This window comes from Bos mutus, chromosome X, assembly GCF_027580195.1.
Source record: "Bos mutus isolate GX-2022 chromosome X, NWIPB_WYAK_1.1, whole genome shotgun sequence".
In the NCBI taxonomy this organism is placed as follows: domain Eukaryota; kingdom Metazoa; phylum Chordata; class Mammalia; order Artiodactyla; family Bovidae; genus Bos; species Bos mutus.
Window position 1 is genome coordinate 111,431,243 of NC_091646.1, and position 13,304 is coordinate 111,444,546.

At 41.6% G+C, this 13,304-nt stretch overlaps 1 protein-coding gene across 1 annotated transcript in view; it reads right to left on the reverse strand.

Annotated features, from left to right (window-relative positions):
• Positions 1-12,595, reverse strand: part of FRMPD4 (FERM and PDZ domain containing 4) — a 353,354-nt gene extending 340,759 nt beyond the window's left edge. The window contains exon 1 of the mRNA XM_070365407.1: positions 12,561-12,595. Coding sequence (XP_070221508.1) covers positions 12,561-12,586 — 26 coding nt within the window. The 5' untranslated portion in view covers positions 12,587-12,595. The remainder of the gene's footprint in view (positions 1-12,560) is intronic.
• Between the last annotated feature and the right edge of the window lie 709 nt (positions 12,596-13,304).

Below are 13,304 nucleotides of genomic sequence, written 5' to 3' on the forward strand. Positions count from 1 at the left end.
GGCTGCCGTCTATGGGGTCGCACAGAGTCGGACACGACTGAAGTGACTTAGCAGCAAGAAGGTCACTATGGCAAATCAGGCTTTGCACTCACCCATTTACTTTACTTGGACATACTCATGGGTGCTTAGAACACGACATCACAAGGAAAGTTCTCCAGCACTCCACTGACAGCTGGTGAAAACTCACTGATCACCAATGCTTCATGGGCCATAATGGGGCCCCAGAACAAGTTGGCTCTAAAAAAGATTATTCTCTGTGATGCTTGGACTTTCAATAAGAAGAGTTTCTCAGCCCTCTTCTCAGCACCGTTTTCTACAGTTTGCCTGCTCTCTGAATAATCTAGCTCACTAGATTACCCTACCAATTATGCACTATCCCTGCAGAATTAAAAAATTTTATAGCTTTACCATCTATTAGCTGCTAACCTGCATGAACTGTGGAAGAGCAAAAGTGGTCTCTTACTTGGGTTTGGGGGGCATCAATTCAATTGAAGGTATTCATGCCATATTCATAGGGTGGGAACAACCTATGACTTCTCCAATTTCATAAGAAACTGAGGCCCAGGTAGCTGTCCAAGGTCACACCACTTGAATTCAGTTCTTGATTCCTGGTTGAAGTGCATTTAATTAATAACAGGGGATGTATTCTTGAGTGTTTAATAACTTCCAGGCACTTCTAGTGACTATTCTGCGTGAATCATGCCATGCAGTCCTCATAGCAGCCCTATGAAAAGATTTATAATTAACTCCATTTTATAAATACAGAACCTGAGGCTGTGTAGATGGGATCGGTTTACAGTTCACTGGGAAAAGCTCTATTTTTATCCCCAAGGATGCTGAATATCTGGCTTTTGACTCTTGGCTAAGGTAAGGGCAGTGGGATTTGTGATGGGTGTTTTTATGTTTAGGATTCCCCTCTCAGATCAGTTTCTTTACTGATGATTTGCAACCCACCTAACTGCTTTGATAACCTTGGCAGGGTAAGGACTGAGTCTGGCCCAGTGTCTCCAGGGAAAGGGCCCTGGAGAGCTGGCTTGTGGGAATGACTCTCAGACTCCAGTGCTTGCCCACATATGCTTTCTCTTGCAGCACCATAAAATTTGCCTTTAAACACAAGCGTCATTTGAGTATTTTCTGGGTAGTTCGAGAATATTTTCAGATAGCCAAACCTGGGAAAGCAGTACAGAGGCTTATGGAGACAAGGTGGAAGGTGGCTGAGAACTCATGGCCACCACTTCCAACTGTGAACGCTATAGCCTTGCAAGAGGAAAGCTGACAGAGCAAAGGTGTGCTGTCTGGAAATGTCTGTGCCACACATGAACTTATCTATAGAAGAGAAACATAGAGAACAGACTTGTGATTACCAAGGTGGAGGGAATGATGTGGAAGGGATGGAGCAGGAGTTTAGCATTAGCAGCTGCAAACTAGCATGTATAAACAACAAGGTCCTACAGTACAGCATGTCTTGTGATAAACCATAATAGAAAAGAACGTATGTATATGTATAACTGAATCACTTTGCTGTACAGTAGAAATGAACACAACATTGCAAATCAACTATACTTTAGTAAAAAAAAAGGAAGATCTGTGCCAGAATAAGGGCACCATTATCGCACTCATATACCCAAAGGGGATAACTTTATCCAATTCTAGTTAGCTTTTTGCTGTGTGACAAATCATCTTCAAATAGAATGGCTTAAAACAACAACTTATGTACTATATCTCTCTACTTAGTTCCCAACTCTGCAGGTTGGCAATTGGAGTGGGCCCAGCTAGGCAGTTCTTCTGGTATCAGCTGAGTTCACTCAAGGATCTGCAGTCAATATTGGGTTGGCTAGGACTGGTGATGTAAGATGGCCTGAGCTGGGATGGCTCTCGTCTATCACCTGGAGCCTCTCATTTTCCAGCAGTGCAGCCCTGGCTTGTTCTCAAGAGAGTGGGGCAGTGTTCTAAGACAAAGAGAAAAGAAGTGTCCAGGGCCTCTTAAGCATAGTGGGGTCAGGCAGGTGCATCATCACCTCGCCTGAACTCCACTGGTCAAAGCAAGGCACAAGCTTACCCCAGATTTAAGGGGAAGAGAAATAGGTGTCAACCTATTGATGGGAGGAGCTGAAAAGTCACAGTTCAATCAACATGGACAAAGGCAAAGATGGAGAAATGGAACTGATTTTGCAATCAATCTACAATACTCACATAGGCTAGGAATATATAGTAGGAACATTGGTCTACATGTAATCTTTCTCTCTACAGAAAATGATGAACTATCCAAATGAAACTGTAAATCAGATCCTCTACCGTACTTTCATCTTATGAGGTAGATTACAGAGTTGACTCTCTGGCTGACCCAGACTTGCTCCCTCTGGCAACCTGTATTACAGCCAATTGAATCAACTGCAAATTCAAATACCATATACAGCACGCAGGAAATAAGCAAATGGAAAACAGAGTTCACGATTTGAAAACTTAATATTTTAATCACAGCATAATACAAAGTGATTTTTTATAGGAGTAAGTGAATTTGGTTTGATCAAACTGGGAAGATTTCAGAAGGCTACGATTACTCAGAAAACTCAGCAAAGGCCAGCTCTCTTCCTCACAAAGGACAGTCATATTGCCAGAGGAATCAGCTACAGAAATTAAGCTGTGTGGTGAGGACTTTTAAAACTTCCAAGGAACATGTAATGAAAACTAAGCAATTGCCACATTTTAATTTGAAAGAAGGCTCCTAAACTAGGAAAGCCATTTGTTTCCCAGTCCACAGTATACTTTAGAGGACATTATGAAAGACATTTCAGTTCAAAATGCCAGGTGGACAATATATATATTTATCTCTTCTCCCACTTTAGATTAGTTAAAGTGAATAAAAGAGTAGAAGCAGACTAAGAACTGGTTCTAACAGAGCTAACAGGAAATAGGATGGATCGGCAGCCAAGAGAGGGCAAGTTTGGGGAGGACGAAGGGCTGAGGGAGAGGCAGGATCTAGAGAAGCAGGGGAGGGGTGCTGGGGCTTTTACTGTGCTTCCTAAACTTCTCATCTCATGACTCACATGGAAAATAACATTATTTTGCCTTACTGGATAAAGAGAGAATGCACAAGGCTGGAGGCCAATGTCCCGGGCCTTTAGTTGCCCTGAAATCACCAGGCAGGCATTGATTTCTCAGCCTCCCTGTGACTCAGTGGTTCTCAGCCCAGGGCAACTGTGCCCCTCAAAACAGAGTTAGCAATGTCTGGAGACATTTGTGACCATCACACCTACGGCGGGCAGGAAGTGGGGATTATTAGCACTGAAAGAGAAGCCAAGATACTGCTCAACACCTTATAATCTGCAGAACAGACAGAAACCACGACAAAGAACTGTTCCCAAATGTTAATAGTGCCGAGGCTGAGAAGCTCTGTAATGATCTATCGGCAGCCCACCACTGAGTCTTGGCACAGAGGCCGCAAAGCTTAGATACAGTCAGAGGCATCTACAATAGAGAGGGAAATTGATGTGACTGGAAAAAATGGCGAAGTTTGCAACTCACAAGTGCCAGGTACAGAACTGGGTGGCACAAGCCCTGGACAGAACGTTGCTCTACATGAAATAATTCAGCCCACCCACACCCTCATGCAGCAGTGCCCACAGCCATTATTTCCCAGAACAAGGAAAGGGGAGATTTTCCCCTAAAGGAACACAATAAATCATCTGAGAAGATCTAGGGCAGAAGGTGGGGGTCACTGGTGCCCCAGATAAAGATCTCCATATTCAAGCATTTAGATATCCACAGTGAAACAGCCCCCACCCCTACCCCTGCCCCTACCCCCTCAGCCTAGAAGTCAGCCCCACTTCACAGCCTCCTAGGAGCTGTTTGGTACATCTCTTTGAAGAGTAGTGTAGGCCAGTGTTTCTTCAACTAGACAGAGCTTAGGAATCGCCTGGGCACCTTGTTAAAATGCATATTCAGGAGGTCTGAGGTGGGGCCTGAGATTCTGCATCTCTAAGGAGCTCCAGGGAATGCTCCTGTTCCTATTGTGGGGGTTGTTCTTTGAATAATAAGGATTTGAAGAGGTTGGCAAACAACTGCTAGGCCAAATTCAGCCCAAAGCCAGTTGTGTAACATGTTCCATTGGACAAGGTATCTATGGCTGCTCTGGTGACGTGAGCAGAGGCCACTGGGCCTGCAGTGTAGCCACTGGAGGTGCTGTACTACCAAACTTTCAACAATAGGACCACTGCCCATGAATCCAATTATACCCAAATAACCCGACTAATGTGCCTGGATCACAATTCCTGTAAAAGGCCAGGTAGCCAATATTTTTGGCTTTGTGTGCTCAACCATGGTTGCTGTTAGCATTCCCTTCCAACGGGCAACAACCTCGAAGTGAGATTGAGTTAATCAATGTAGACAGGTTTCAATAGATCCAAGAATTCACACTACATGTCTCTGTATTCATTTAACATTTTTAAAAAAATGTATTATACATGAGTCCAATATAAAAAATAGTATATGAAACTGTTACATATTTTACAACAGTATTATATTTCTCTAGCATAGAAAAACAGACTGGGATTAATTTAAAATACTTTCTTCTTCTGGCATATTTTAATTTGTGTTTTGCGTACGGGAAACATCACAGAAATAAAACACAACCCAATGGAGATTACATTAAAGTGCTTATAGCTTTGACAAAGCATCAAACAAAACCGTTTCCTGTCCTCACAGAATTTTGAGTCTGTAGAACTTTCCTTGTCAAGCAAATATTGTAAGATCATAAAACATCAGTTTGTGCGTGGTAAAGAGTCTATTATGAAAAAGTCCACATCCATTATCTTAATTAGAAAATTTAATAGCAGTTGCTTTCTATATATATTGACTAAGGAGAAAGTAATTAATTTGCATGCATCAACCTACCTTTTTATGAACACAGACTCAGGTCAGTAAAAAGAGAAGTAAAATAATCTGGGAATTTACTATTTGAGAACATAAAGTGTATTACTGATGAGCCAAAATAACAAGAAAATTGGGAAAATTTCACTGTGACGTTTATTTTCAAACTGCTTTTAGTTAAGTGGCAATTTCTGTTTCAAAATACATTACAATAGCAATTTTTCTTCATAATGCACTAAAATTATGCTAAAAATCCTGTTATCCTTGAGAACAACTAATAAACACAAGCAAAATGTGTCATTTTTTTCAAGCTCAAGAAATGCTTTTTTCATGTGGTAAGGCCCACATACAAGGGCAGAAGCTATGGTTTGAACAAAGAATTAGGTGAAGAACAAATTATCACATGCTAATTTACTGGTCCTGGGCAGCCTTCAGTGACTTGATTAATTTCAGACATCATCTGACAATTAATAAAGGGCATATTTTGAAGTGTGCATTAGGAAAGAATATGTTATGACTAAATTCAGTTCCTTGGAGAAAGTTTACACAACTCGAATTACACATTGCTGCTGCTCAGACACTCAGCTGTGACTCTGTACGACCTCCTAGACTGTAGTCTGCCAGGCTCCTCTGTCCATGGGATTCTCCAGGTAAGAATATTGGAGTGGGTTGCCAGTGCCCTCCTCCAAGGGATCTTTCCTACCCAGGAATTAAACCTACCTCTCTTGTCTCTTGCATTGGCAGGAGGAATCTTTACCACTTAGCACCACCTAGGAGAACTACACATTATCAGGCTGGAAAGATAAAATTAGTGAAAGCAAGGCTCCTGCCCAGCCTGAAAATTGTAAAATAGATCTTTGTTGTCTCTTCCTGTTTACCTGGGAGAAATGAAGGTAGGGTTTTGCCTGAGAGAACTTGGAGAGGGAAGGCAACACAGGGCTTTACTTCGAAGGCAAGACATGCAGATTCTTCCTTCTCTTTGTTGGCTGAACCCACCTGTGGCAATTCACACACCCATCAGTTATTTCCATCTCTCACACCATGAGATGATGGAAGCTATACCAGGATTCACTGCTGCTGCTGCTAAATCGCTTCAGTCGTGTCCGACTCTATGTGACCCCATAGATGGCAGCCCACCAGGCTCCCCCATCCCTGGGATTCTCCAGGCAAGAACACTGGAGTGGGTTTGCCATTTCCTTCTCCAATGCATGAAAGTGAAAAGTGAAAGTGAAGTCGCTCAGTTGTGTCCGACTCTTAGCGACCCCATGGACTGCAGCCCACCAGGCTCCTCCATCCATGGGATTTTCCAGGCAAGAGTATTGGAGTGGGGTGCCATTGCCTTCTTTTACCAGGATTCAGTCCTCTTCCTTAAACAACTCATCTCCCGCAGAGGTTCAACCTTGCTCTTAAAGGAAATGAACTCAGATGTAGACAGATGGGGTTTACATAAATCCAAGCCAACACTGTGGGACTCCAGTTGCCCTTGTGGCTAGAAGGGCCTTGGCCTGGCTTCCATGTAATCGCAGAGGCCCAGTCCCCAAACTGTAGGCTCCTAAAACAGAGTTAGGTGGGATCTCTCCCTGAGCATATGATTACTATACCCCGAAAGTAACCCCTCTGAAGAGGCTTGGGCCTCGTTCTCACTACAACAGACCATGTCTTGGTAAGCATCCTCTGATCCATGAGCCACTAAAGGCTGAGTGTTTACTCCTGTTGCTTTTCCAACCTAGATACGGTACCATGAACAGCCCGAAGCCTTACCAGCTCCAGGCTCCCTCTATCCACTGGGCACCCTGTTACATTTGGTTCTCAGTGCTGGAGTCTGTCGGCTGGGGTCACACTCATCTGATAGAAGCATTCTGGGTGACAACTATATTTGCTTCCAGAGCCAAGGTTACATCTACCTCCTCTGAGTCATCCCATTCAGAATGGTGGCATCCAATTCTGCTTGCTTTTCAAACTCCAGGCTGCCCCGAACTTGCTACCATTAACTAGCACTCTGGTAGTAAAATATTGACTGTGACCCACAGTTCAAAATAAACATTGCCTAGGAACGCATTTCACATATGCATATCTAAAACATTTATATCATATTTCATCAAATCTTAGGTGTCATTGATTCTGAGACCCACCTTGATTTGAGATGTCAAAACACAAAAAATGAGCAACTTAACAGTAACAAAGTATGAAAACTAAAATTTTGTGAAACAATATTCACACCACTACATATAAGGCACTCCGATTGTTTTCTGTCCTAATTCTGCTTGTGACAAGCTATACGGACTGATTTACCAGCTGTGTGATCTAAAGTTGTAACTGGAAAACAGAGAAGGTAACTTACATGCTTACAGACAGGCACAGGCTTCCCATGACACTTGATGAACTCCCAACTCAAACCATTGCCTACAGGGCCTGCCTCTGGCATCTCTCAACCTTGCCCCACCACCTCTGTGCCTGCCCATGAGATTCCTTGGAGGAGGAAATGGCAACCCACTCCAATAATCTTGCTGGGAAAATCCCATGGACAGAGGAGCCCAGTGGGCTACAGTCCATGGGCTTGCAAAGAGTCGACCACAACTTAGCGACTAAACAACATGAGGCTCCTGCAAGGCTGTTCTTAAAGTCCCCTAACCACACCAAGCGCCTTTGCCCACCTCATGTTGCCCCCTCTTGAAATGCTCTTCTTGATTTATCCCTATGACTGGCTCACTTCCTGTATCATCTCTGAGGTCAGCTCCCAGTCCCCTGACACCCTTCTGTCTCTTTGTATCACAGCACTTCATTTCAATGTCAGGAGATAATTCATGGGTTTCTGCATGTCGTGGGCACTAAGAGCTTTATTCCCAGATGCTGGAATAGTAATCACCTTTGGAAGCATCATGAGGAGCACCTCTCTTGGAAGGGATACAGATGAGCAGGTGTGCCAGCAGTTCTGAGTTGGGATTTTCCCAAGATGGGTGTTTGCAAACTGTGATGTAATCCCAGTGTGCGCCCAGGATCAATTCAAGGCCCCTGCACATCACCCACTGCAACTTAGGGGCAAAGGAACCAAGGGAAACATGCGCCATCAGGAATGGCTGCCTGATGCATTTGGGCTGACTGTTTGCGTACAGATTAGATTTACGCCAGCGTAGAGGACCAGCCTGGCAGCTCCACTGTGGCTGAAGGGCTCCTTCCAATTGTTTACAGCATTAACCACATCTGTACTTGTCCCGTCCTCTGCTTATCACCAGACTCCCACAACTAGATCATAAGCCTCAGGAGGACAGGGATCAGGTGATAACAGAGTCATTATTAATATAAATGTACACTTCTATCCACGAGGTTTATAATTCACAAATTATACAGTTCACTTCTTTGCCCAGATAGGCCCTGTTATGGAAACTCCTAGCCACCTTATAAGTGGTCTAAAAGGTCTCATTTTACAAACATGTGTTCTCTAGAACATATGTCGCTTGACATATTTATTAGCTCAAAGTCTTGCTTGAGGTAATAAATGCTGACAGTTGAGATGCTTATAGTTAAAGCATCAAAACAATAAACTCCATTAAGTAGAGTTGGTGAATAAATGTGGCTTAGCCATGGTTTGGGAATATTTTTGATAATTAAAAATTTTTATTTTCCTGCCTTATAAAGTATATATAGAGAAGTGAATCTTATTTGATAACTGAGTGTCTCATGTACCCTCAGGGTCTTTGTCATGAATCTTAAACATGCTTACATTGTATAGAAAGAGGTTCTCTGTTGGTACTTAGTCTGGAAATTAAGATTTTTAATAAACTCCTAATAAGGGTTTTTTCAATGTTTTTTCTTTCCAGGTACTATTAAATTTGCTACACTTCTATTTTCCTTGTCTTCTAGCTAATCAGGGTTTCAAAGGATGGCTTTTAAAAGCCTTCTAAATGAAATACACAGCAGCATCACATGGTAAATCATATCATTTAGAAAACATACTGCTGGTTATCACCTTACAGTATAAAACATTGGTGGAATTAATTCCTAACTGCTGTGTAGATGACACTACCTATCTGGGGTCCTGGTTTAATTTTCAAAAGCGGAACGTCTGTTTCTCAATGGATCTATTTACATTTATGCCATGCCAAGCAAAATATAAGAATAAAGTCTGAAATTTTCCTCAAGGCAGGAACACTGATTTGGTCCTGTGTTTTACTACAAGCACCTGCTGGGGGTGCTTTGCATTCTGGGAGGATGGAGATGCAGGCACATTATCACTGCCTTGAGTTGTTGGAAAGCAGCAGATGATGGGAAAGTTCAGCCTGGGGAGCCGGGAAACTTGAGATACAATTCTCAATTGCTCCTACCTTGCTGCATGGCCTTGAAGAAGTCCCCTATCCTCTTTTTGCCTCATTTCCCTCATTTGGAAAATGCGAACAGTACCTGGCTGTGTGAATTAACTAATCAATCATTTTAAATGGCTAAGATAAAAGTGCTTTAGACTCGCAAGCCATTTTATAGGATGTAACTGCTATCTTCCAAACACTCCATATGTGCGACTCTATTAAGCTAAAAAAAACACCAGCAGTTTCACAGCAAATTATACTAAATGCTTTATAAATTCCAGAGGCAAATGCTGATAAAGGTTCTATAAACAGTGTTTACAATGACAGCCATGCACAGAACTGTAAAATAACATTATGTGGCAAGCATTCAGAAATAGGATTATTACTGAAATAATCCTCAGTTCCTAAACAACAGAGGAAAAGAAATCCACCATGGTGAAACTTCCAGAACGTCAGATCATCTTCCATTGACATCTGAATGGAAGATAACTGCCAGGAGAGTGGCCGATAGATTTTCTTTGTTCAGTGATAAAAATAGGCACCAGCGGGCAAGGAATACACTGAAAACAGAGACAATAGAAGCCCTTAGGTTTTACATTTCGCCCAAGTCTCTCCAAATGATCAATTCTCCAATCAACGCATTTTTACAGCACTGATCTCATTTCTTCTTGCCGCAGCCCTGAGGAAATTTCAGGTTTGACTTTTGGCTGCTATTCCCAAGCCTGTCCTCTGCCCACTAAATGTGGGGACAGCTTGCCTCAAGCATTACTTAGGCAGACCCAGAAGGGTTGCTGAAAAGCTACTTGGGGGCAGCTCAGCCTGCAGACAGAAGCTCCCCTCCCACCAGGAGTGTCCAGCACCAGAAGGCAGTGGTTCTCAAACTTGGCTGTACAAAATGTCAGTGGTAGTCCAGGCCCTAAACCACACTAATTACAGCGGAATCCCGAGGGCTGGGTCCAGGCATCAGTGTTTTTTTTAAAACTCTCAACACTATCACAAATGCACAGCCATGTCTGAGAATGGGTGCTGTAAGGTACTCCCAAATGCATAATGAATGAAGACAGTACAGAATACGTCTTTTCCATTGCTGCCTTGTTGCCTACATCAAGGGTCCACAAACTTTGTTCGTAAAAGGCCAGAGAGTAAATACTTTTGGCTTTGCAGGGCCTTCTGTTGCAACCAGTCAATTCCGCATTTGCCACACAAAAAACAGCCTTAGATAATATGTAAATAGTTCCAGGGCCAGATTGGGCACTTGGGCCCTACTCTGCTGACCCCTGATCTAGACTGTGCTCAATTATCTGTCTCTTAGTGCTAGTATGTTAAATACATCATAAAACACACAAATGAAAATTTTCAATGGACAGGATAAACGTATGGTTAACTGTGTGTTTGATTATTAATAGTACAGAATGCACTCCTGCGGAACCATTCCTGTTAATATTTTTTACAGAGAGCAATTTGTTTTAATATGCTTAATTAATTTTGAAAATCTTGGTGTCTCACACTATGATACAGCAATCTGAAGGTCTGGCTTGAAGTTCATTGCTAAACTGGGATCAGTGGCTCTCAGACTGAAAGAAAAAATTCACGGGGATCAGAGGACCCAAATGTTGACTGGCTGAGTTTTCCAACTCATACATCTCAGTTTGCAGCCCACACCCACCGACTAAGCAATCATTTTTGCTGAACCTCTGACAGAAAATGTCCATCTTCCATGGCAATAATCAGTTGTCCCGGAACCTAATGGGAACATGTCAATTTTCACATTTTTAGTACATGAGTTCAGAGTCCACTAAAACCTTAACTCTGGAAGCTTTTGAAGTAGGTTAGAAAACTCTGTTTCCAAGAATTTTAAGCATTCAGCTATGAGTAATGATAGATAAAATTATTATTTTCAGCAACAATATATTCACCTAAGAATATATAACAATGGAAATACAAACATCCATTTGCAAAACGGTCTAAAAGCTTAAAACATGTTTTTCCTGAAAAGCAGTTAACTACTTCTTCAGTGCTTGAATTTTTATTTTGAAATAATAAAGTATGTTTATGTCTCAAAGTCTATTAGCATACAATTAACACCCTCTTGTCACATTTGAAAATAATTTTTGTAAGATATAAAGAACATTTTTAATCTTGACAACACCTTTAGGAAGTGTTTTGCCATGAGATAAGGAGCAAGCCTTCGTATACATCAAGATTTTCATGGCCATGTCTCATCTCATCACCAAGGACGGTAGTGTCTATTATTTGAAGGTATATTTTAATTAAACTAGGCATAGTACTGACGTCCTACAGGATGTAACCAACAGCATGCTGGAAAACACTGAGAGCCAAAAAAAAAAAAAAGAGAGAGAGAGAGAAAGGAGCAGGAGTACAGCTGACAACTCCTCCATGTTCTAAAACTTTTACACTTCCCTCTAAACACATGATCGCATGTGATATGCAGTCACATGCTACACCAAAATAAGCATTCCAGCATCAGTCTGTACACTGCATGGTACAAAAGTTTCATCTTGAAGGACAGAAAGCAAAGCTTCGCACCTGGATTCACATGTTGCACCCACTGGTACTTTGGAGCCCAGCGCGCCAGAAGGCAGAGTGAAAGGGCTTGGTAAGGATGGGCAGCCCACAGAAAGTGCGCCAGCACCCGCTGTTCTCTGCCCGTGCACACCAACCAGAAAGCTTCTCAGCCTCTAGGACTCTAAGGCACCCACTACAGCAGTCAGTCAGGAAAGCCAGTTCTCATTTGGCCTCCATTCTAACAAGGCAGCTTATGCTTTGCAAATGTCAACACCTGGTAACTAACCAGAGTCATCGCATCCTCATCCCAAATAACTCAGACTTTTCCAGAAAAGATGGGCCAAAGAGATCCAGAAAATCATAATTTTTAATTTTTAAGTCATCTGTGATTTCACCTAAACATTCTTGACACTTTCCCCTAGGTTCTTATTAGAACAAAATAGCATAAAGGAAATATGTTTCATAACAGTGACAAGACAATGTATAAGTCTTTGCCATTTACTTTCAATCCAATTTATGCAGTCATCAAGGGCCCTAAAATTCAAACGGGTTCTATATTCAGATTTTAAAATGGCAATAGGAAGTTCATTAAATCAGAACTAAAAATTCTTCATTGAATATAAATTTTAACGATTTTAGTAACATTAAAAAATGCTAAACCATGCATGCCATTTACAATGATGATCCCCGTAACTATAAATGATTTCTACTTCCAAATCAGAGTGCGATCGCTGCATTCTAGCAGATATATTCCTGACTTTAAACCGACCTTTGTAATGTAAAAAAGAATGCCATAGAACCCTTGAGGATTTTTATGGTACTCATTGTAACACTGAAAGCAAGCATACCACACAGTGGATTTACCTGGATACCCTTGTGAAGGGGTGCATTTCAGAAGAGGATCTAAAATAATGAGAAGAAAAGGAAAATGTGAAAAAAATCAACAAAACTCATTACACTTGATAAAAAAACAAATACTATAATCAAGTTTTGAATTGAGTTTAATAAAATCCATAATGCTTATATCAACTGGAAACACACAATGATTGAGAATATTTTTACTTTTCTTTCTCTCCAGAATTTAGATCATCCAATTACCACCTAAGATGTTACTCTTTAAGAAATGTGAAGATGAACACAAATTATAGCAATTCACTCAGTGTAGATGGGCTACAGACATGTAACATTTGGGATGTATTGCGGTCACTCAGGTTCACCAAGCCTGGCCTTGATATTTGGCTACTGGGGGGAGTGGACATGATAGAGTCTATACCTTCCTAGAAAACTTTCTCTCACTACTGTATCAGTTAAGAAAGTTTATACAGGAGTCAAATTTCCTATATTTGAATGTATATAAAAGCACCACTGCCTACTAACTGTGTTACCTCAGGTGAGATAATTAAATTCTTTCTGCCAAGTTTTCTCCTTTGTAAATAGGAATGATAATGGTGCCTATCTCTTGAAATCATTGAAAGAATTAAATTTTAAAAAGCCACCCAGTTTACTAAACCTGACTTGTCATTTAAGGTCTGGGCTTTCCTTCAATACCACTTTGTCCTCTGTCAGCCCCTTTAGCTAAGGAGAGCAGTATTTCACCCTCAATTTAAA